This window comes from Hippoglossus stenolepis, chromosome 8 (genome assembly GCF_022539355.2).
Source record: "Hippoglossus stenolepis isolate QCI-W04-F060 chromosome 8, HSTE1.2, whole genome shotgun sequence".
Classification (NCBI taxonomy): domain Eukaryota; kingdom Metazoa; phylum Chordata; class Actinopteri; order Pleuronectiformes; family Pleuronectidae; genus Hippoglossus; species Hippoglossus stenolepis.
In genome coordinates this window covers 14,010,708-14,035,676 of record NC_061490.1, presented here as the reverse complement: position 1 = coordinate 14,035,676, position 24,969 = coordinate 14,010,708, and the positions used below count along the sequence as shown (strand labels likewise).

The following is a 24,969-nucleotide window of genomic DNA, read 5'->3' as shown; positions in this document are numbered from 1 at the left end:
AATTACACAACAACGTTCATTTTCTTAAGCAAAGACTCCTACTGTACCCATTGGTTTCCTCAGGGCCGTGCACAGACATTTTGGGGAGCGGGGGCTCAAGTGAAAAACTCTTTGCATCCAAAGATTGATTTTTAAATGGAAACTGCTCCCAGCAAAAATGTCTTGAAATGTAAACTTGAACTAGAAAACTGGTAAACTGGGATCTGTCTCAGGCCAACCAGGAAGACAGGGTGTCTATTTGTTTGTGAGCTTTATCAGACACTTTCCTGAACTGCACACTGCCAAGAACATTAAAGATGATGATGTCAGTTTTATAAATCTCGTTATACCTCATGCACAGTTTCTGAATTGTTTCATTGTCTGCAATAGACTTACAACCTCAAAGACAAAAGAATAAAATGTATATATGATGTTAATCTTCCTGTTTATTATTCACATTTCCTATATAGATAGAAACTCCAGAACCAACCATGATATACTGTGAGTATACTGAATCTATTACCACCAAACTAGAATAACCCACATGATAGTCTGACCAGGAAATATTCAATAGTCTTTCAAATGTAAACAAAAGTAACTAAAAAGTAACTAAAAGTACAAAAGTAACTAAAAAGTAACTAAAAGTACAAAAGTAACTAAAAGTACAAAAGTAACTAATAGTACAAAAGTAACTAAAAAGTAACTAAAAGTACCAAAGTAACTAAAAAGTAACTAAAAGTACAAAAGTAACTAAATGTACAAAAGTAACTAAAAAGTAACTAAAACTACCAAAGTAACTAAAAAGTAACTAAAAGTACGAAAGTAACTCAAAAGTAACTAAAAGTACAAAAGTAACTGAAAGTACAAAAGTAACTAAAAAGTAACTAAAAGTACGAAAGTAACTAAAAAGTAACTAAAAGTACGAAAGTAACATTTTTCCACGCCCATTTCAAATTACTCCAGAATACAATTACTTTTTGGGGTTTTGAAAGCCCCAAAAGGGAAATACAAATCCTTCGAAATACAATAGGGCCTCCCACCGGAGGTGCTCGGGCCCTAATTAGCAGGCAAGGATCGACATCGCGTGACGGACGCAGGAAGTGAAGCGTTTATCCTTGCCGCAGTGCGCAAAACGCGTGCAACGCGGAGACGTGCGCTTGGTCATTGATCGCTGTCTCCACTAAACGCAACAGGTTTCAAAATGCCTGTGCTCGGGCCCGTTAGTGCTACAACGTAGCCCTAGTCTGAATGTTGTCTCACTAACAGAAGGAAAACTGTAATGGTCTGTCTTCAACATCTATATATGTATTGTGTGTGTATTATTCCCACATCAGGCGTTCATTTAAGTGCACACAAAACAAATACAAGAGAGTACTTGTAAAATTTCTGTCTCAGTTTTCAGTACAGTGTCAGACCAGAACTCTTGATCTGATGCTTCAGTGGGTTTATTACATAACCAGTGAGCCGCCTGCATGAATCAATTATTCATCTCCATGTCATAACACTGAGGATGCTTTGATTATGACAGACAGCCAGACAAGGCAGTGCAGTCGATGGCAAAAGAGAAAACACGCACCGATCTCCTCCGAGTCTGAGGCTCTGCATCATGTGACCGCCAAGAGAGAGAGAGAGAGAGAGAGAGAGAGAGAGAGAGCACCTTCAAACGAGACGAGTTTCTCTGTTGCACTCAGAGGCCGCATGAATGCTTTATTTTGAAAAACAGCCCTTGGCATTTCGGGCATCAGCAAAAAGCCTGTTCCAACACATGGGATTCACATTGATGTGGTCAGTGCGGGACAGACAAAAGAATTCCAGGTATATTTCTTCCCTTAGAACCTTCATCAAGGTCGTGCTGCTAGGTGACTACAGGGTCAGAGGTCAAACAGTTCAGCCCGTCTTGATTTATCTGTCGGGATAATCCGCCATGAGCGCCTGCTCTGGACAGCTTATCTAGAGACGTTAAGTTGGAGAAAGAGTGAAATTATGACAAGCTATAAATGTTCAAAGGCTGCTTTCTTTTTTTTTAAGATGGCCGTGGCTCTCTCTCTGCCCACGGAGATGAAGAACAGGTCCTCTCATGTCCACAGTAAATCACGAGGTTAAAACTCACTCATACTTCATAGTGACGCCGTGTCCTTCACTTCTTTTCTCCATTTTCTCCAGAGTCTCGTCTCCGCAAAACCCACATCTGGGTCCCAGTGAGAGTACAGTGGTCGATTCCACTGTCGCTAAAGAGCTATGAATAAAACCTCCTGCTGGTTCTGGCTCATTTCAAACTGTACATCCTGCACACCTTCGTCTCCTAATGTAGATATTTTATTGCAAAAAACTGACAATTTGCTTTGTGGTGGATCCTCAGGGAGCAGATGGGAAATCATCTGTTCAACCGCTGGAGTCTGGAAGCAGCTGACATGAACAAAACATAGTGTCGATTAGAATTTGTACATATCATTTTCATGTTTATTGCCACCCAAGCAATTTATTTATGACAAGAACAACTCTGCTAATATGATAATCAAAGGCTTGAATAAAATGTACGATGATGAGCTTCAGAAAAGTTTCTAAATGGATGTTAAGATGAGAGTTTTATAAAATGTTGTCAAAAATTATCAAAAATTCACTTTGTAACAAAATTTATGGCCACATCCTTATAGTACTTTGGGGAATAAAATGCTAATTTGAGCAACTGCAGTTTGACAACTCTCCAAACACCATCTGCTGATGAAAATCATGTGTTTTTATTGAAAGCAGGGGGCGACACGGTGCTGCAGTGGTTAGCACTGTTGCCTCATAGCAAGAAGGTTCTGGGTTTGAATCTGTTGGCTGACCAGGGCCTTTCTGTGTGGAGTTCTCAATGTTCTGTGTGAATGTAAGAATGAATGGTTCTTTTTCAATATAGTGCAATACACTGGTGGTCTATAAAGGGTGTACCCCCCCTCCCACCTAATCTCAGCTGGGATTGGTTACAGCCCCTACACACGACCCTTAATGTATAAGTGGTAAAGATAATGGATGGATGATTGAAAGCACTAGAACTGTTAAGATCGGTGAGGCCCACCAGTCCCCTTGAAGCTGCAGCAAACTTCAAACACTCATAAATATCAGTTCCCACATGTGCCGGATTTTTTTCGTCAAGATCCATGTATTATTCCCTGAGAAATAGTGAATATGTTGAAAAACACCTTATCCCAAAATATTAAAGAAACTTATGAAAAGAATTCCTGGATCTTCCCTCTGATCCGGATCCACACCAAACTTGAATGGGTTCTTTTTTGAGTCATACTGTATCCTTCCACCAAGTTTTGTGATACCCTGTCAAATGATTTTTGCATAATCTTGCTCACAAACAAACAAACCAACCAACAAACAGACAGGGGTGAAAACATTACCCTCATTGGCAGAGTTCACAATAAACTGCAAAATTATTGCTGCTCTGGTTTATTCCTGCTGTTAAGCTTGCTTGCACCATTAACATGAGCAGGGCCGTGCAGTGCTATCTGTTTTTTTATTTCAAAGTCATAATAGAGTTTCAGTGTCGTATCATAAAAAATATATGCACATAATAAAATAAGTAATCACGAGGCAAACAAAGCTATTCCTGGTGTATTACCATTAGTATTGAGAGTGTTTATTAATATTTATAGTCTACTTCACACCATTACATTTGCATAGTTTCGCTCGCCACAATCTGGCTTCTAAAATTGGATGTAGGACATTTCCTCCAGATTTGCAAAGCGGCGGTAAAGTATGATCTCATTACTGTAATTATGTTTACACGCACAGGGTTTAATAGATTCAGCGTAACTCATTCTCAGAGGTTATCGCAGGTTGTTTGGTTTCTATTCTCAGCCTCCGTCTCATAAGAAATGACTCAGGATACAAACTAGTTGTATGAATATCTGAGAGGTTATTAAACATTACACACGTCCCCCCCCCCCCGGCTGTTTGTTTTTTTACTCAGTCTTTCTGCATCTGTTTGTCAGTGTGTCCACATATTACAGTATGTCAGCTGAAGAGAAGTGAGAGTCATTGTGTTTGTGTGTGAGGGAGATAAAACAGAAAAACAGCAGAGGAGAGAATGAGAGGGAGGGAGGGAGATCAAAAGACGATGGCAGAGTCGGGCCCTGTATCAAAAATGAGGTTGGAAGGCTTTCCCTCCTCTCACCATCCGCCTCTCCCCTGATCATCGACCCTGAGGAGAATAAACTCAATCCATGTTAAATTATAGATTAAGGCCCGACTCTGGCGATGGCTTGGCAGCTGGCGGCTGCATGCATGTCGAGCCTGAGCTGAGTTTCACACACTTCTGCTGCTGTTGTTGCCTCATCTCGCTGCCTTATTAAAATCAACTTCAAACAACCTCCACAGATGAATAACATGGTTTAAAAGAGACTGTATGAATATGTAAAGATTCTCTTTTACAATATGCTCTCTGTGAGGCCGGGGCTGTGTTCTCTGTTGCGCTCTGTGCTCCGTGGACGTGTTAACCTTTCACATCACTTTTCAGGTCACAAGTGTTTTTCTCACTGGTGTTTTTTTTTATTAACAGATGAGCTTTTTGTTCTTTTAGCTCCACGACGAGAGGAGATGAAAAGTTAACAATTTCTCGGTTGTTGTATAATAGAAAGGGGGACGTTATTCTTTACTCTGCCCATGAGGTAAATCTTGCAGGGCGAGGGAATGAAGTTTGTTCTGGAGATGGATGGTGTCTTAAGAAGTATTTATTCTCAGAATTGGATGAGTCAAGGAGAGCAGGCTGATACAGGAAGTTAATAAGTTAGTTGTATGTCATCAATAGAGTATTAAAATCTCACCAAGTAGCAACACACCATTAGTCTTCATGTGGAGCTACAGGGAAAATATATCTAAACCTTGGCTCATCTCACCAAACTATTGTTGTCTCTCCTGAATCCCTCTCACAGAAATACTATGTACCTTCATCCAGTTATTGTCTATGAAGCTCCCTAACTCAACAGTGAGTCCTGTACGAATGCTGCAATAAGAGAACTCTCTATTACAACGCAAATATGTGGTGAATCCTGATTTACCGTCATCAGAGGCTAAAAAAATAAGTCAATGTAGACAAAGTGATAAAGAATAAATTAACACAATAGATCAAATTTTTCCATAACACTGCCTTGTTTCCAAGTAGACCAGCTATCACTGGTGTGCAGAATGTAAGAAAGGCAAATACATAATATTTTTAATCCGCAAAAAGCTAAAAAATATCAATTTGCTCTGAAAATCAAGTTTGAAAAAATACTCCATCTGAACAGTTTAAGAAAAATAAATTAATTCATTAATTTGTGATAAACAGTAAATTCCAAACAGCCCCATCACTGACATCAGTTTGGTTTTTGTACGAATGTCTACTGAGTTGTTTGGACGAAATAACTTGCTCTGTTTAAATGGTGAGCAAAAACATTTGTCACAGACTTCCTGTTTATGCATCTTGATTCGTCATCCCTAAAAATGCATGTAAACAGTCTCTGCTACATCACAGTATGCAAAATTACAGATTATTTTCATAACTCAGCCTTGAAAAATATGTTGTATATCCCTTTCTCCAAAAAAGAACTCCCTTTCTGAAGCCCAGCTCAAGTTTTTCACAATCTTTGAGCCAGAAGAAATGAACAGAAATAGGACATTTTACCCAAAAGTACATCGTTTATGTCTGACAGACAAGACACGACAACAAGAAGTGAATCTCATTCTCATTTTCTCAGAGCTCACACAACTAACAAAGGCTGTCCTCTCTTTAATAGTGGAGTTTCATTATCTATATCTTCCCAAAGGTACTTCATTGTGATATTCATTCTTGTATTTTATTTCATCAATCATGTAATTAATTCTGTAAACATAATTTATAGTTTACTTTTAACTGGTTTGATACCATATATACCAAAACATTTAGTGCTGTATTTTATTAATTCTACAGTATTCTATTGGCAGCAAGGTGTTTGGTCTGTAGACTTTGCTGTAATCTGTCAGCTCCATAGTTTTGAGTCACAATAACAGTAACCGTTAAAATGAAAATGCACAAATTATAGAAAATACCACAAAAGATCAGTTTCAATGTCACAGCATTTTATTCACAAAACCTCATCTGGAGTCAATTTCCTCCCTTTTATCTAAAATGTGACACATCCCTGTCTTCTCTGAGAAGCTGTTTTTAGACTGTGTATAAATAGCAGGAGAAAATGCCAATTCTACATCTTGCATAAATATAGTCCGGTGTATGAAAAATAACGAATGTATAATTTTGGTACAGTCTGTGATCGAAAATAGAAATCTTTATCCGTCCTCAATGACAAAAGTAATAGTACAGCAACAATATTGTCACGTTACAACACTTGGTATTTACCTTTACAGCAGTTTCATGCAAAGCAAATCTCATAGGGCATTCAAAGGCATCGAGATAAAGTCCAGTGTCTATACATCAAATATGATACATGCAGTTTGAACATAATCAGCATGCGGTCCGGTCTGAATTAGTGATGGTGAATCACAAACTAAAGAAACACAGTTTATACTCTACAATAATGAAATCTTCTATAAGCAGCGCTAACGCTCGTAGATGTTTTTCATGCTGTTGTGTGCGGTTTAAAGATAAACTGGAGAATGAAATGAGCTCAACTTTGCTCGGCTGATGCATATTTATAAAGTCAATGGCACATGTAACAAGAAAGTACATTAGGCTTTAGGCAAATGAATAGATTTACAAGTATGTGTTTGTCTCACTTGGGTGAAAAATAAAAAAATCACTATAGTTAGAAACAATACATTTTCCAAAAAGAGTAAACCAGTTACTTTAAGAAGCAAAATAATGTATCTTCCTCTTTGTAATCCTCTGTGTCATCACTTTCCAAGGAAGTAGGAGGGTGTACACCCACATGATGCAAACATACAGTAATACACAAGACCACAGAAAGTCGACGGCTGGAGGCTCAGGTAACAGAAAACAACGCCATGCAGCCAAAGGTTTGCAACTGAGGTAAGAAAGCATATCGGTAAGAAACATTCAGGAACAAGCTCGGAGCTCTGGTCTACATTCATAATGGCAGCAATCTAAGTGACAGGGAGAAATCACAGTGATTCCTTTTGTTTCGTAAAGGCATTGGCAAGGGGAGAGAGTGTGTTCGAGGCAGTTCCCATTCAAAAGCATTACTGTTATACATGGCCCTCTTTGGTTTCATCAGACCCTCACTCTTAGATGTCTTTAGATAGATAGATAGATAGATAGATAGATAGATAGATAGATAGATAGATAGATAGATAGATAGATAGATAGATAGATAGATAGATAGATAGATAGATAGATAGATAGATAGATATTACGGGAAACTGCCCTTTAGAGTGTGATAAACAGGAATTATTCCCGCTCCTGAGTCTAACACAGTGACACACTTTTGGTTAGTGCATGTAGAGCATTAGAAAATCACAGGATGCATATGGGAAAAGTCCCATGCGAGTCATTAGAATGGATAAACATATTTGAACACTTTGCGTGCTTTACTTCTTTCCTGCAGGTGTCGTGCTGTCAGCTGACTGATCGTCACAGCACTCTTCGCTCTCTCTGCACCTCAGACCCTGGCTGCACTTCGACTTGGATCCAAACTTGGCGTTTTCAACAGGCCTCACAGACTCTGTGGACTCGTGGTGTTGATTGGTCTCTGCCTCCTCGTGGGGCTCGGGACTGTGATCTGATTCCGTGCTCTCATTGGACCCAGAGCACGTCTGCTGATAGGTCGAACAGAGATCCTGCCACTTCTTTCGATTGGCATCAATCTGTTCGACCATTGGCTCCAACTTCATGTTGAGCTTCAGCAGGGACTGTGGGGACACACAGGATAGATCTCCAGAGAATGCTTTTACATTCATATGAATGATTATCTTCAGACATTAAGAGTTACCTACCTGGTAAAGCGGCTTACAGATCCCATCTATCCACTCCAGCTGTAACACTGGTAGTTCATCTTTGCGATTACGGTCAAATATGGCCTAGAGAGAGGTGATAAGCTTCTGTCATCTATTAAATGGTCACAATGAGTACTGTATATGCTGTTCACTCAGCATAAAGAGTTTGAAATCTCGATGACTCACTGCTGGGGTCAACTTCAGCTCAGACCTCTCCCTGTCACCTTGTTCAAAGAATTCACTCGTCACCAGCTCTGCAACCTTGAGACATTCAATCAAATCATTCATATTTAGATAGTTTAGTTAGTTTGGGTTTGTTCTGTGCCCGACACATTATGTCCCTTGCCAGTTTGAATCCTGACAAAACATGTTGCTTACATCATGATTCGGGCACACAGGGAAACATGTCTGAGCAAACATTGTGGGAAAGGAAGGGAAACATCCTGGAGGACATGAACATTGCTGTATCCTAAAACTATTAGTATGAAAAAAGTAGAAAATGCAAACAAATGTTTACATCTCTAATCCCTCAACATAAAAGACGTGAGAAACGGTGTAAACAGGACTCTAACCTGTTTGGAGATCTTCCAAGGACGTGTGACGGCGCCCAGGTCGCATGCTGTCATCAGCATAGACCTGTGGATGGTATCAAAGCTCAGTTTTAGCACTTGTTATGGTCTTCCGATGTAACACGATTTTGGTAGAGAACTGTTTTATTTTAACCAAAGATAGAAACCTGAGAACTTCTCGGTGTTCTTCATCCGTCCAGCTGTAGTCTCCAGAGAGAACACACTCAAAGAACTTGTTCCTGCGCCTTAGAATCCAAAGAGGCAGTCAAAGATACAGAAAATGTTAAAAGGCAAAAGAACACAGTTTAGCACAAGCACTTCACATTTGATCAGGAAATTTGATTACGACTCTTTGAATTGCTTGTAAGAACTTATCAAATAATCTGCACTAAGCTTTGCAATCCATGAAAAAGAAAACTTACTCAAAGTGCAAAGTAAGGTCTGTGGAGAGAATAGCCTGCTTCAATAGTTGCATCATATTGCTGTATTCCTTAGAGCAGAGGTTTGCAAAGATATTGTGACCCTGTAAAAAAAACAGCATACACACACACAGAGAAAAGCAAGCAGGGATGAGTAGCAGTGTCTCCTCGAAACCGATGCATTGGCTAAGTCATTGCTCACTGTCCAAGCAGCTCCCATTATCAATGTTAATTTGCAATGTGTATAGACTTTCTCTCTCCTCTGTTCAAATAAATCAATATAGAACTGAGTGGCCGATGATCAAATGAAGCAGACTTGTAACATCACTATAGTGATCGCCGCTGCCACTTAACATCAGAGGTTTGATGCCCGAAGCTTAACCTGGTTGACCAGAGCTCTATGACCCAACATGTTGAAACAGTTTACAAGAAAGGGATCTGACATGAGACCATTGATGAAAAACATTGGCTATTCCAAATATTCAATTCAATTCAAATGTAACACTTGCAGTGCCTGACCTCACTTTGTAGGATCATGACAGCGTGATTGAAGTGATGATGCTCCAGCGTGGCTGACGTCCCATAGAGCAGAGCCAGAGCCGAACCTGTCCTGCAGGGAACAACAGAGCAGTGAAACTTTCAGTCCCCAAGCAGACGTCTGTTTGACATCACACTTCAGACCTGAGCCACTCACTTGGCTTGAAAGGCATTGTTGGTGCCTCGGTGGTCCAAGTCATGACAAAGGCAGCCAACCATCAGGGCCAGTATCTCTGCCTCAGACAGGACATCTTGAAAATTGGCTGTCTGCAGAAGGCAAAGCAGATATCTTCTTATCCGTCCATACAGCAGAGGGATAGGATAGAATAGAATGAGATAGAATAGGATATGGTAGGACAGGATAGGATAGGAAAGGGTGTGGTAGGACAGGATAGGATAGGAAAGGGTGTGGTAGGACAGGATAGGATAGGAAAGGGTGTGGTAGGATAGGATAGGATAGGATAGGAAAGGGTGTGGTAGGATGCGACAGGATAGAATAGGATAGGATAGGTAGTATATGATAGGGTAGGATAGGATAGCATAGCATAGAATAGCAAAGGGTGGCACAGGATAGGGTAGGGTAGGGTAGGGTAGGACAGGACAGGACAGGACAGGACAGGACAGGACAGGACAGGACAGGACAGGACAGGATAGGATAGGGTAGGGTAGGACAGGACAGGATAGGAAAGGCTGGCGTAGGATAGGGTAGGAAACGACAAGTTAGAATAGGATAGGATTGGGTAGTATATGATAGGGTAGGGTAGCATAGGATATGATAGGATAGGACAGGACAGGATAGGATAGAATAAGGTAGGGTTTTGTGAGTGAAATTAGTTTTTGGATTTTTGTGATCTCTGAGCATACCTGATCACACAGGAAAGTTGATCATTTGTCTCTGAGGCTTTACCCAAATTATCCATCTTTTGAATTCTCTCTTTTCCTCTGATGTTGCCTCCTAATGATGTTTTGTACAGTGACTGACGGCTGGTTTGTATAATGGTAGGTCCACTGAGACTTACATTTCTCTTGACAGCTTTTAAAAATAACCTCAGCATGATATCCTCCTTGAGGGTCTAAGTTTTGATGGTGTCCTTTGGTGGAATTTTGCCTTTGCTGTATCAGACTGTTTGACAGTACAGTCTGAAAGCAAACACGAGGTTGTGACTCAAAACGTTGGTATGAGAGGAAGTGGAGACACACATCTTAGAAATCTGGGTCAATTTAGTTTTAAATCTGTCTATTTTTGGGCCTGGATAAAAACTTAAGTTTTAACTTCTTTAACCCTTCCCTTGCCATCATATAAACAGTATATATTTTGTACAGGCTTCACTCAGCTCTTAGTTTAAGTACTGTGATGTTTATACTGAATTAAATATTCAAACCCAGGACCCCACTCCCCTAAAATTCTGCCTGATATGCTTGAAACTTTTGAGATGTTCACTGCAGTTTAAAACTAAAGTTCTGTGGGTTTGAACAAAGTTGCTGACTGAATACACTGCAATGCACACAAATTTGAGTTGACGTGAAGTATTTTGAAACTTACTGTGATCATAAGAAACATGCACTGGGACACATTGAAAGCATGCCTCCAGTTATGGTACACCACAGTCCGATAGTTCTTCCTCACAGTCAGGAGCCAGCGGCATAAAACCTGAAAAGAAGACACATATCCAGGTGACATACATGCATACATACATACATATGTACACACATGCACACCTATAGTACATATATGCATACATATATCCACATTAGTCACACATAAATAATACATATTAAAGGACATTTTCACCTCATAGTCAATTTTAAACTTTTGCACGACACCAAGTTCCAGAAACATTCTCAGTGACGCAGTGATCATGGCGTCATTGTCCAAAGAGAAGTCGTTGAAGTAAAACTCATCGATGCCTAACTCACTGCTCAGGGGGATCTTGGCTGCCTTAGGGGGAAAGGACAGAGCTGTCAGTCACACTGTGCCAGCAAGGAGGTTGTGGAGATATAAAACAAACCGATAGTCGGCTTAATTCATGTTCAACTACTGACAGACTCTAAATTCAAGTCAGTAAATCATAATACTAACATATAAATGTTATTTTCTTAATCTTTTTGCCGAGGATTACCTTGAGTCTGTCCACTTCTACCTTGGAGCAGGTAGCATGGTAGGACAACATCTAAAAAAAAACACAAATCATGCAAAATAGTGAGATATAATAAACTCTTAGCAGCAGAAAATAAATGTTTGCCAAGAATTTTGATGAAATCCAACCCTTCCTAATTATCTTGTTACATAATCAGGATCAAACAAAGTACATATCTGCTTTTAAAAAGCTTGTTGATACTTTTTGTGTCTCCTGACAGAAAGAAATATCGATCCGACGTTAAAAGAAAAAGCAGACGTTATGTGACAGAAATACAGGAGCATGCATTGGCTTTGATGGGATGTGGACACATTGGCACATGTATGTATGAATTATTGAGAGCAGCTGAAATATTAATGGTGGAGAAGCAGAACCGTGTTTGCTGAGGATAATGTTACGGCTCGGGTTATATAACGGGCAGTGGAGCAGAACACAGACGGAGACACTAATGAATGTGAGGAGCCTCTGATACGATTAGCATTAATCAACGACACCACTCTCTTACATAACCTTCATTCTCTTAGCCACTCATTTTATAATAGATGTCAAGGACTGGGATGAAATTAGATTCGGAGTAAGGTTTGGAGAACTGGATTTAGAATCATTTTAACAAACCAGAATGGCAACCCAGTATTTATCTATTAATACATATCAATGTTGTTTGTGCAGAGTTCATTCGTAGTCTCATTGGCTGATAAATTAAAAAAATGTATACAAAATGTATCTAGCGTAACATTTTTGTAGGAATAACTTTATTTATACTTTGCTTTAATGGCTAATATTCTTTAAATACTTACTTAGCTTAAGTGACTGTAGCAAGAAAATAGCACATTTCATAAATAGATTTTATTTATCTGTTCACCTGTGTATTGTTATAAATATAATGTTCTTATGGTATATTTTGAAAAGAAGAAAGAAATTGGGAAAATTGGAGAAACTTTAGAGTAGAAAAGTTATCTACGCAACCAAAAAACATAATATTGTATTGTGTTCTCTACAATGGAGAGTTTTAATCAACGTGCTGTTGTACTTACATCCAGTGCTACAGACTGCTTGGCCCAAGTCTTCTTAACCTGATTGTACATCATTGTGTTGTTTATTCCAAGTCCACAGAAAATGACGAATGCCTGCATACACAAGAAAAGCCAGAGAAAAAAAACAACACATTAAATGAACAAAATTGGCATCTCCAGTGTAACCATGTACAACAAAACAAAAGTCTGGTCATGCAAATCCCAACAGAGTTCTATGTATTTAACCTCAAACAGTCTCTGATCTGCATCGTTGAAAGTCTTCCTGTCCAGTCGGTTCAGAATTTGTGCGACCCCTGTGGGAAGAAAGACACACGCATCAGTGACCAAGACATGAACACTGGTTTCCAGTAGAACAAATGGATTGTTTCTGGTCCACGTACCAATTATCTGATGAGTTCGATTCCAGATCGGGACACATAACACTGATCTGATGTGAAACCCTGAGGCCTGATCCGCCTGTAAAGAGAGGAGTCAGTGACCGTGGAGAAAGACTGAGAGCAGTTCATGTTCGGGAGATGAAAATCTTTGTGTACGTGGCTTTAAGGCAGGTTACGGCAACATTTCATCCACAAATGTTTAAGATCATGTTACGCAAAACAAATTCACCAGTGTTTATAAAAACTGTACAACTTATAACTTTTAATGTGTGTGTGTGTGTGTGTGTGTGTGTGTGTGTGTGTGTGTGTGTGTGTGTGTGTGTGTGTGTGTGTGTGTGTGAGAGAGAGAGAGAGCTTTAACGGGTCAAACAGGGACAGGGAAAGGTCCAGACCTCAGCATCAAAGCGTGGGTCCTGACACACGTCGCTGATGTTAACGGGCAGTCCCGTGGAAGCCACCAGCTCAGCAATGCTGTTATTGATCAGCCAATCAGAACACGACAGCTTCTCCAAGCTGATGTGGCCAATAACACAACAGGAAACAATAGTCAGTTAAACATCCAGAACAACAGCAGCAAATATTGAGTGAAGTTCACTTTTCTTACTAGAAATGCACCAAAGTGTCATAGATTTGCATGAATTATTCTATGTATCTTATATCCATGTGTATCTGTGCATCTTATATCCATGTGTATCACGTCTGTTGCTGTTGTGCCCCCCTGAGCTAAATAACCCACCTGTCCGTCTGTTACCAGTCATTTTTATAACCTTTGAGAGTTTCACCTGATGTCACGGTCCAAGTTGCACAAGGGCGACATGAGTTCAAACGTCTTGGAGAACTTTACAACCTGCAAGAAAAGACGGGAGTTGCCACAGTGAGCGCATTTAGCAACAGAGCCAGGAGAGATTTGCACTGCTCAGGAATGAGGTGCCTCACAGGTGAGTCGATGTCCTCCAGGAGAAGCACAGAGCAGCGTTCACACTGCAAGAGGGTCAGAGCTCGCTGCATGATCTTCCTCACAATCTTCTCCAGGTCGGTCTGCTCCTCAAACAGGTCGTTGACCACCTCCAGCAGAGCCTGAGGAAAAAAAGGAAACTTGTCACCAGTGTTCATCAGTAACATCTGTAGTTAAACACTTAAAGATAAAAAATATGAGGTTACAATTTAACCTCCAGGGGCTATAAAACAAGTAAACATCTTTTTTTCCCCATAAATGCACAATTTGCAACTTCTCACCCTGCTCCTTTCATACTCCTTGCGAGACTCTGAAAACAACTTGGCATTGGAAATCGATATTCCACAGAATGGCAGATACATCTGCAGCACCTGAGAAAAAGTACAAAAAAAATAGGCAGGTGGTGAAGAGCATGCATAATCTATAAATGTGAGCTATTTATATGCTAAACGAAAAGGCATAAAAGAAGAGCAAACAATGTGTGGCGATGGGGGCGGAAAGTCATGATGGAGTTGACTGTTTCTCTGCATGAATTCCTCTCCAACAGATTCCCTGTTAATGAAGTATTGATGTAGAGAAAGACATCATTTAAGATGCCAAAGGCCTAAAAATGTCCAGATGAGCTGACAGAGTTTTTCTCTTCTATTTTCAGCCTCTTTGTTGCTCAGGAGTAGTTTCTGACGTTGCTTTGCCTCAGCTATATTTAGTGTTTTGATTTTACTTTCATATGCACAGAATCCTAAAAATGCTGCGGCTACTACAACTGGTTTCTTTGAAGTGTAAATCAGAGAGCATACTGTATGAATTAAGAATAAATGAATTTACACAACTTTATCCTGCCACCTTGTGGACAAACTGTGACACCTCTGGACACAGGTGAGTAATCTGATTATTTTTTCTTATACACTGTGTGTATAGGCTTTTGTTGATTTTAATGTATCTACCTGAAAGGAGCACATTAGCCTTTTAATGACCTTGCTACACACACATGCAACAAGAAGCCAACACTATTCATCTCACAATATATTAGTTGCTCATCAACAAACTGAGAAAAGAAATTCATAGGCTGTATGAAATGTAAATAACACTATAATACATTCTAGCAAACCTATTTGAAGTGAATTGCTGGTGTGTGTGTGTGTGTGTGTGTGTGTGTGTGTGTGTGTGTGTGTGTGTGTGTGTGTGTGTGTGTGTGTGTGTGTGTGTGTATGTGTTGCACTGCCAGACATATTTAATGCTCCACACTCAAGTGAGAGGTTGACCTCATCTCTTCACATTTTTCTGGTAATGTGCTTCCCAGGGAACACTTTGCCCCTACTCCGCAGCCATTAAAAAAGATTCAAAGTACAAACAGTGTTGTCAGATGCGTGCATGAAGCGCTCCTGTGCAAGTGTGTGTGTGTGTGTGTGTGTGTGTGTGTGTGTGTGTGTGTGTGTGTGTGTGTGTGTGTGTGTGTGTGTGTGTGTGCGTGCGTGCGTGCGTGCGTGCGTGCGTGCGTGTGTGTGTGTGTGTGTGTAAATGGTGGTGGGGATTGAGTGGGAAGGTACACTATTCTCCACAGAAATGATAACTCCAGCACTAAAATAAACCCTAATGGTCAAAACTGTAACTTCAATAAACCTGGAGAAGATAATAAAATACATGTGAATGCCACAACCCCCCCTGGTAACGTGAATTTTATTTTTGATCAACCAAGAAACGTTATATCATCCTCACCTTCTCATCATCCTCAGTGAAGGGGCTGCCCATGGGGTTCTTGTTGATTGCCTGCACGACACCTATGACCTCTCCATCACTGTTGCAGATGGCCATGCAGAGGATGGACTGAGTCTTGTAGCCGGTCAACTTGTCTATTTCATCACTGAAGCGGTGATCCTGGAAAAAGGAATCACACAAACTCACATGCATTACACATCCATGACCCAACATGAACACGTGCATCCCATTCCACCTTGCAGCCATGTATAACCATATTTAGGTGCCACTGTCACACACAATAGATAAGTTGTGATTGTTCTGGGATTTAAATCCACGGCTCTGAAAGAGGCCTCTTGTTTTTACTATAAGCTGAAAACTATAATACACCCCTCCTTCCTTGACACATGTCTACACTATTGCAGTAATAGGCCTGGACCTCAGGGGGATCTGCATCATCATGTTGCCTTAGCCTCCCCAGCAGCCCAGGGCCATGATATAATGATGTGGTGCGCAACTGGTAGCGGATATAGACGAGATCTAGCTCGTGGGAAGCTGCGGGACTCACAACGCTTGCTTTCCTGCGTTGTTGTTTTTTCTTTGACAACTATAGAGTGGAGTTATTCTTTATTCTGACATAATTGAGGTAATTAATCGAAGTGTTTGTTCAGTTTCTTTGAGTGGAGCGCGAGGCATCGTGCGCAAAGGTTTCATCTCAGAATGGTGGCACAGCTGTTTCCAGCATTGCCCAGCATTACCAGTCTCCTCTGGCAACACAACAACCTCAAAAACAACTCGTTAAAATGTGTCGCACTCATTTTGAACATGTGTGGATACTTTCATGGGACCAAAGGGGAGAGTCGCCTGCGGCAAGGACTCACTGTTTATGTTCGTGTTTTCTCCAGATGCTGCAAACACACATCTAGTTTTCACTGGGGTCATAAATCATTAATCAACATCTTAACTCTCTTTAAGTATCAGTGAATCTGCCCAACTTTGGTCCAAATATAAAATGTGTAAATATCATCTTGATGATTATGTGCACCAGGCTCACATTTACCTCATATGCATTTGGGATGTTCACAGTCTCCCCGTGCTCTGCCACATACCCAATGATCCCCTTTCCCCACGGCACCTGCACCTCATTGGAGTTCAGTGTGCAGGAGGATGGTCTGACCGTGGTGCCCGAGTGCACGTCGAAGAATTTGGACACAAGGGTCCTCTTGTGCGCGGGTCCCTCAACGAGGAAAAGCGAACACCTGTCTGCGTCCACCAGGATGCACACGTTGATCAGGATCTTATAGCTCAGGTTGGTCAGGTCCAGATCGTTGGAGATGTCCTTCACTAACTCCAGGAAAAACTCTCGCTCGTTGGTTTCCTTCAGTCGGTATTTGTAGTCGATGGCGCTGGACGCGTACTGGGGCACGCTGACCCTGGACTCCAGCAGGGCGCTCAGGATGTGCGCGGTGGTCGGAGGCAGGGAGCTGGCTTTACGCAGGAGCGCACGGCGCCTCATGCTGGACTGGGACTCGTGGTCGATATGACTAACGTGCTCGTCGTAGGTCCGGTGCGCGGTGGTGGCTTTGGACCGGGCGAAGTTCCGCCGCAGCTCCATGTGGGACGATCGGCGCCGGAGCCCGTCCGGGTTGCCCGACCAGAGCGGGTCCCTGCAGGCGGCGCCGCGCTTCTCATCGGCCGTGGACACCTTCGACGGCTGATGCTCCTTCAACCACCTGCTGACCTGGTCACACTTCGCCTTGCGGACCAGATACTCCTCGAAGAGATCCGGATGGCAGTCCAGAAACGCTGCTATATCCGAGAAGTCAAATGTTGTCATGGTGAGAGCAGCTGTGAAGGGGCCAAGTGAGACAATTCCAGTGTGGATGGAACAAGACTTTCTGGTCGAGTGGGTGAGGGGAGAGAGGAGAGAGGAGAGGGAGAGAGGAGAGAGGAGAGAGGAGAGAGGAGAGAGGAGAGAGGAGGCTGCAGCTGAGCTTGTCAAAGAAGTGATGTCCTCATAACATTTCTTCATTCACCCCACATGAGCTCGTCCATTGTGTTCTCCTCTGAAACACTGGGAGCACATGTGGTCCAGCACATCCAGTGTATCTGATGGAGCCTGAGAGAGGAGCCACAGCTGTCAGTCAGAGAGATGAAGCCCTGTCTCTGGAGTAGAACAACACAGCGCCTATAAAGCCTCAGTAGAAAGAAAAAAAACTGCAGGGCAGAGTGTTCACTCTCTCTCTCTTTATTCTATACCACCAGAGACTCGGTGCAGGGCTCCAATCACAACCCAGCACCAATATGATGTTTTATTTTCATTGAACACGCGCAGCCAAGGCACTATTTTCATATGTAGGCTCATATATACACGTATGTACTTATACGTGTGTGTGTTGATATAGATATGACAATGAGAAGAATAGTCTGCATGTACTTTTGTGGTATAGACCTAAAGGGCTTGTTCTTCCATGATAGATAGATGGATAGATGGATAGATGGATAGATGGATAGATGGATAGATGGATAGATGGATAGATGGATAGATGGATAGATGGATAGATGGATAGATGGATAGATGGATAGATAGATAGATAGATAGATAGATAGAGTGGCTGTAGAGGTATGAAAGCTGCAGCTCTGACAGTCTAACTAACTCTGAATAACTCAGGGGCACAGGATATGACTGAATTGATGGAGAGAATGAAAACAGTGAAAGACTATAATGGCACTCAGTCGAGCCCATACCTCTGCCAAGGCCAAACAATCCGACACACGTCTGTCGAACTCTTGTAATGAAAAATAAGAGGAGCAGGGAAGATGCCTGACATTCGCTAGAAACTCTCAACACCATATGCACGTCTGATTTTTTTTACATTAGGATCGTAACTACTGCATCCTTGGTGCAGGCAGAAATGCTTTATGTTTGCACAATTTTCACTGAGTTGCATGCAACTGGAAAAACACTCTTGTCACATCTTAAGATGTCAAAAGAAGCCGCTTAATATGATTTGCATGAGTATTTCCTATTTGAGGGATAAACACACATGTGTGTTATCACAGGCTGATGTGGCCTTGCGATTAGAAGATTACGATACTGTTTCTTTCATACTCCCACCTTCATTTTCACACACACACACACACACACACACACACACACACACACACACACATGTAAAAAGAAAAACCTCTTTGGTTGTGAAATGTGTTTTTTACATGAAATTAATGAAACATTCTCCAGAGCTGTGTGCTTTGAGGTGCAGGTTCACAGGTTCATCTTTTATTCTTTCATTCTCGGCTCACATGAAAGAAGCGGTATGAATGTCTCCATAAACTCTGTCAGGGAGATCGTGCTCGATGTTCAATAAAAGTGTTGCATTTCAAAGCATACCAAAAACAAATAACACTCAGCAAACCTGGGTCTCAGGCCTCAGAGTATTTGATGAGTACTAGTAGATTTCAGAGGTCGTTGGTGCCCAAAGCTAATATTTGGGCCTCTGGCAGGTTTTTAGACCAATGGGGTTTAGTTAGCAGTTTGCAACAAGAATGCAGAAAATAACCAACTTTTTCCTCATGAGAGAGGTGCATTCATTTCTCACAGTATTCCTGATGTTATTGGTGAGGTACCTACATCTACAGATTAAGTTGAATTCCTGCCGGTGTTTGAAACCCTGTGGGCATCAACCTGAATCCGCACAATAACTTAATATTAGGGAAATCACTGCGGGCCGCGGCACATTTATAATGCAGCAGCAGGAAATGTAATCTGGAGAGCGGCAGTTCCGCTGGGGCAGAGCGGGGTAATTGGTTACTGGACTTAGCTCAGGCTGCTTGATAGCACTCGGGTGTTTTTGCAGAGACTTTGGACAAGGTCTCGTGGGAATCCCAATTAAAAAGCAGAATGCAGAATGTGGGTCTTGTGAGGGTCAACAAACAAGGTGAGGTTTGCTGCTTGGAAGGCAGTCCGTGTCAAGTCCAAGGAAAGGCAGCTGCATTGATTATAAGTCCATCCCTGATCGGTTGATTGACAACTGGTATTTAGGTGCAGTTTTCAGGTTTCTGGTGTCTTCAGGAGCAGATCAGCTTGTCCTATTTTAAACACCCTGACTTCTTCTTTCCTCACTTTGAGTGATGGGATGAAAACATTATTTTCTGCTAAAGTTACAAGGTGTGTTTTTCTTTTGTCTCAGAAGAGTTTTTGATATTTCTTTTTCATTGGTTTGAATCAGAATCTGCTGATTGTTTGTTAGTTGTTTACTGTCAATCAAATATGTTCTAATCACCCCCTCACAGTCCTAATGAAGCAGATTAGCTGAGTGTGTGTTGGGATTTTTAATACACAGACATTTTGTTTCAGTGGTAGCTTGTTTGGTCATGATTTTTTAATGTTGTCGTGAATTATTAACATTTAAAGCCAAGCTATTAGGGTTTTTTAATATAATATTGTCATTAAACAACATTGTATGGACTGGGCACTATTAGGCTTCTTGGGGTCCCTGGATAAAATAAGTTATTGTTTCAATTGTACCTTATTTTTTAAAGTCTCATCAAATGAAGTTTAAGGATTAATGCAAATCTTTTGAAAAGTTTTGGGAACCCTCCAGAGAAAAAGGTGGCATGTGGTACAGTCATTAGCACAATCACCTCACAGCAAGAAAGCTCCAAGTTCGAATCCCGATTCTGCCGAAGTCTTTCTGTGTGGAGTTTGCATGTTCTCCCTGTTTGGATTTTTTTCTGATTCTCCGGCTTTCTCCCACAGTGCCAAGACAAGCAGATTGCCTGTGATACACCAGTGACCTTTCCAGGCTGCACCCTGCCTCTCATCCAATGTCAGCTGGGATTGACTCCAGCTCCCCCATAACCCTTAAAGAACAAACGGTCCAGATAATGGATACATGGACAAGGAAGAAACTCACAGCAGCACCATGGACAGCGCACATCTAGCCAGCCACGAAAATCCTTGAAGAACTCATTCTACAAATTGAGCACAAAATGTCTGAATCAGGTGAAAATTGTCCCTGAATCTCTCTTTGAACATGATTTTTTTTGTCATTGTCTGCAGCACATACAACTGTTTCTATGACAATGACAATGAAACATGACTCCTGAAACCAAATGCCTCCTGCACACAGCTTGTATCTGGTGACAGCGTGTGCTGGTCAGAGCCAACTCCATTTTCATTTCAGCGCAGCTTTAGTTTAGTTGTATGAGTTGACCAAACTGTGAATGTGTAATATGATCAGATCCACACTTGATAACCCGGTGACATGCAGCAATGAGCAGTGATTGGATATGAAAATACTGACATTGACAATCTTGATTTCTATAGTAACTACTCCTGCCCTACTGGGACATAATTAATCTTAAGGTTACATGTACTTAGCAAACTCAATGATTGTGTGATGTTGCTTCAGTGTTTAGTTTTAGTCTCACAAAGGGCTTTTAGGCCACACCTCTGCTCACACACTTGATGCTGGGGGTTGGATTGTGTGTCACTCACTGGGATCCCATTGTGTATTGTAACACTGTCACTCTGACCGTCCCAGGAATTCAAACCCATGTCACAGGCCACAGGCGAAGACGAGGGAGTCCAGTTCTGTCAATGTATCCTTGAGTGTTTCCACTTTTATTCTCCTGGACCTGCACAATGACGGCTGTCGGTATCTGCATCAGGAGGACGGAAGAAACTTGTCTGGATTAGTTTCTCGGCATTCACAATAAGGGGTAAAATAAACTCTATTCTATTAATTTTGTTCTATGCCACTATTGTGTGATTTCTATTTTTGAGTAATTGTTGTACAATTATTTCATAAATTTAACTCTAACGTGTGATGTAATGCTATGTGTGAACATACTGTCAATTATATAAAGCAGGTCAGGGACTGCTAACATTCATGGCAAATTAACTTAAATGAATGTGTATGGTAAAACAATAAGACAAAACAACAATATTGATTAGCAGATGAAGTTTTACCACAGATTCAACTTAATTACCTCTGCCAAGGAGGTCATGTGTTTAGCCCCTCCGTTTGTTGGTTGGTTGGTTGGTTGGTTGGTTGGTTGCCCGTTAAATGGCAAAAATCCAGAAAAATATCAAGGAATGTTTTTCCAGTTTCTGAAATATTCTGAGATGGGGTCTTTTTTGACATTTTCACAGATTTTCCTGGAATAACTCCTACAGCTTGATAGAAAAAAATCAGGCACATTTAGAGGACTGACATCTATGAGTCTGTGCAATTTGTTTAAGCTTGATTGAGCTCAAGGGGACTGTTGGGCAGGGAGGTATGCTCTCTTCTGACTGCCATTCTAGTTTGTTAACTTAACCTTCATGTACTTTTCTCTCCTCAGTATTTCATACTTTCTGAGTCAGCGCTCCAGCAGCTAGATGGAGCCCAAGGCTTCACTTACATACAACGTCCCTTCTGATTTAAACTGGCATTATCCCTGTGACAATGGAGGCACCATTATGTCTGAGTGAGTTTAGAAAGATTCTGCATAGAAAAATCTAAATTAAAAATGTGATGCATCAAATGTAGTTGAATAATATTTTACCTTCACAGACATATCACCAGTCAACAGCTTTATACCAATACTAGCAGAAAGAAAAGTAAAGTTCGTCTCAATGACCAGTTGTAAGTAGCCATTGATTTACAATAATTCAAATATAATTCTGATTCTTCAGTAGTGATACAAAATAATAAGTGTTGTTTTTGTGTTATTGTGTTGTGTCTTTTCTCAGAATACCAAAACCAACTGACATAAATGTAGCGTGAGTACTTGCATGAACACACATTCTTAACATGATTTCCTGTGTCTGCCTCAAACATTAGATACTCTTCATCTGTCTTTGTTTTACAACAGGGACAAAATGTCACAAATTCCAACTCCGAGGGAACACCCCTACTCATCCCACATCTCCCAGTTTGCAATGTTCCCATCCTTCCAGTCACCAGACGACCCCGTGACAGGAGTCAGAGCTGCCTCCCAACCTTACCCCAGCCGGCTCATCCCGAACAGTGCACCAGACGTCACTCTGCAGAGCAAAACATTTGGTAAAAGTGCAAAGATATTGTGGCAAAATTGGATATCAGAATAGATTTCTACTGAGAAGTCTTAAAGGTGTCTTTATTTTCATGTAAAGGTGGCCCATATAGACATGAAATCTTGGAGACGCCAATAAAAAACAGACAGAAGTCTGTTAGGTGGACGGGAGAATGCAGCTTCTGGGATGTGAGTAATAAAATTCATGGCTTCATGTTGTCAATGTCAAGTTAATCAATAATTGAAATACCTCAACGACTTCCCCCAGCAGTCCGACCCATCGAAGGGAGAGAACCAAGTGTTCTACCCGACTCCTCCAAAGACGGTGATGCCCAATCCCAAACTTCGTGACTGGGATTTGTCTTTATCTGAGCGGACGAGCAACATGTTGAAAAATCTGGAGAGGACACACTGGATCACCTCTTACCAAATGGACTACAATGGTAACAACACTGTTAATTGTGTTTACCCACTTTGCAAAGTAATTTACAGTCCAATAATTAGATATTTTTTCATTTTGAAATCAATAATTAATAATCTGCCATTTAAATTTGATATTTTGAAGAATCTGGGCCAGCAAATCCTTTGAAAGTAGATGACTTCGAGGAAAAAATGAGACTCAGTGGGATGATTTCACACACTGCAACACTGGTAAAACACTCACAGTGTGCCTTATTTTTACAATAACATAGGTACAGTGTGCAACATTAATCTTAATGACTGCTTTTTTCCGACAGAGAGAAAGGTCTTATCCTGTGTTTGTTCCCTCGAAACCAAAACACGCATGTAGAAGAAGACAGGGGAGCCACGTGGGGAGGAGCACCTGCAGTCCCACTGCTGCTGAACTCCTGAATACATCCTCAGCTCTACAGCAAGGAGCCGCTACAGCTATTATAAACCAGTTTAGGCCACAAGAGATCACAGCTCAGCATAATGAGGCCCCGGATTTAAGTCCAAAGGGCCACAGTTGGTCCGGGAACAGAGCACAGAGGGATGAGCCGTCCCAGGGGGCCTCACGCACACAACAAACTGTGAGCAAAAGCTCTGTGCATGAGGACGGTGAGAGGGGAAACAGCAAAGTCCTGTTTGATCTCACGCAAGTGTCCCTGTCACAGAACAACCAAGAGGCAGAGAGATCACAGCAGAACTTTAAAGTTGCAGGTATTGACTCACATACTGAGTCACTATCAAGAGCCCCTTCAGAGCTGGAGAAACCAGCAGAGGGCAGAGAGCTGGCACACGGCATCTCTAACCCCTGCATCCTGCCGAGGCCTCGCGTCTTGCCCGGCATCCGTCCAGTGGACAGCGCTGGGACCACGGGTGGAGAAAATGCAGGTCTCTGCCTCCTGGACCTTCAAAATTCATTCAGTAAGACGGCAGCACATCGCAGCTTCAATAACTCCATCACACGTGCTGCTGTGGACCTGAGGGACAACGTGGTCACAGGAAGACAACACAACTTCTACGGGATCAACTGCTACTACCTGCACGGATAAACTCATTGGGATATATTTTTAATCTCTATGGAAAAACAAAAGTGTTATTTTAATACTTAGAATTTGACCAATTACTATATAGGTTAGAAATGGACACGTCACTGAATTTCATCATAATTAAAATGTTAAACTTTGAAAATGATCTAATCTGAATGTACAAGGCTTGATTTCCCCTCTTTAAATGTTTCATGTTATGTAAAGAGACGATATTAATTGTTAATTTAAGAAGTTTCCCTAGTAGCCTGAATGTTAAAGTTTAAAAATTTCATTTTTTAATCGTTGTTTATAAATCTTGAATAGATTTTTTAAATACTGGGCACTTACTCATATATTTAAAGGTGTTTTCATTTCAACTTTACCACCACAGTTATGGATGAATTATATGACACTGTAACATGTTCAATGGGCTGTAGGAGTCAAATTATCACAGCTAAGATTTACTTCCAAAAATCACTGATCATTAAAGTTCTCTCACGCTCACATTAAAAGTGTTGGATCTTTGGTCTTTGACTCTTTTCCTTTGAGCAACTTTACAGACTGTTTACTTAACTTGTACCTTAATCAGTCAGGTCGACCTGCAAACATTGTTAATTTGCTCTTTTGTTGCCCACATTTCATTTGCAATATGCATTAGAGTCCACGGTGTATTATACAATAATGGTCTTATGTAAGGCTCCCATAAGCCACGGCCCATTGTAAGAGTAAAATAAAGGAAACAGCCTTCAAAGCCTCCACGCTTCACATCCAAGAAACATTCTGCAGCAGTCAATTCATAATGCTGCACAGATGAATACTTTGATCCACTGTAACCT

At 41.2% G+C, this 24,969-nt stretch overlaps 2 protein-coding genes across 2 annotated transcripts; one reads left to right on the top strand and one right to left on the bottom strand.

Annotated features, from left to right (window-relative positions):
* Positions 1–6,049: 6,049 nt before the first annotated feature.
* pde11al (phosphodiesterase 11a, like) lies at positions 6,050–17,802 on the bottom strand. The gene is made up of 20 exons (XM_035162830.2): positions 16,681–17,802; positions 15,642–15,800; positions 14,207–14,296; positions 13,907–14,047; positions 13,753–13,817; positions 13,363–13,483; positions 12,974–13,049; positions 12,819–12,886; positions 12,594–12,686; positions 11,542–11,592; positions 11,214–11,360; positions 10,965–11,072; positions 9,579–9,688; positions 9,404–9,494; positions 8,888–8,988; positions 8,633–8,710; positions 8,469–8,532; positions 8,083–8,157; positions 7,897–7,980; positions 6,050–7,812 (listed from the first exon to the last, which is right to left on the bottom strand). Exons 1-20 carry the CDS (start codon positions 17,650–17,652, stop codon positions 7,492–7,494), a joined length of 3,015 nt encoding a protein of 1,004 aa, XP_035018721.2. The 5' UTR covers positions 17,653–17,802; the 3' UTR covers positions 6,050–7,491.
* A 4,165-nt stretch (positions 17,803–21,967) lies between these two features.
* Positions 21,968–24,157, top strand: LOC118113292 (uncharacterized protein C7orf31 homolog). The gene is made up of 8 exons (XM_035162832.2): positions 21,968–22,094; positions 22,181–22,252; positions 22,360–22,389; positions 22,482–22,672; positions 22,762–22,850; positions 22,933–23,104; positions 23,227–23,312; positions 23,399–24,157. Exons 1-8 carry the CDS (start codon positions 22,006–22,008, stop codon positions 24,155–24,157), a joined length of 1,488 nt encoding a protein of 495 aa, XP_035018723.1. The 5' UTR covers positions 21,968–22,005.
* Positions 24,158–24,969: the final 812 nt, after the last annotated feature.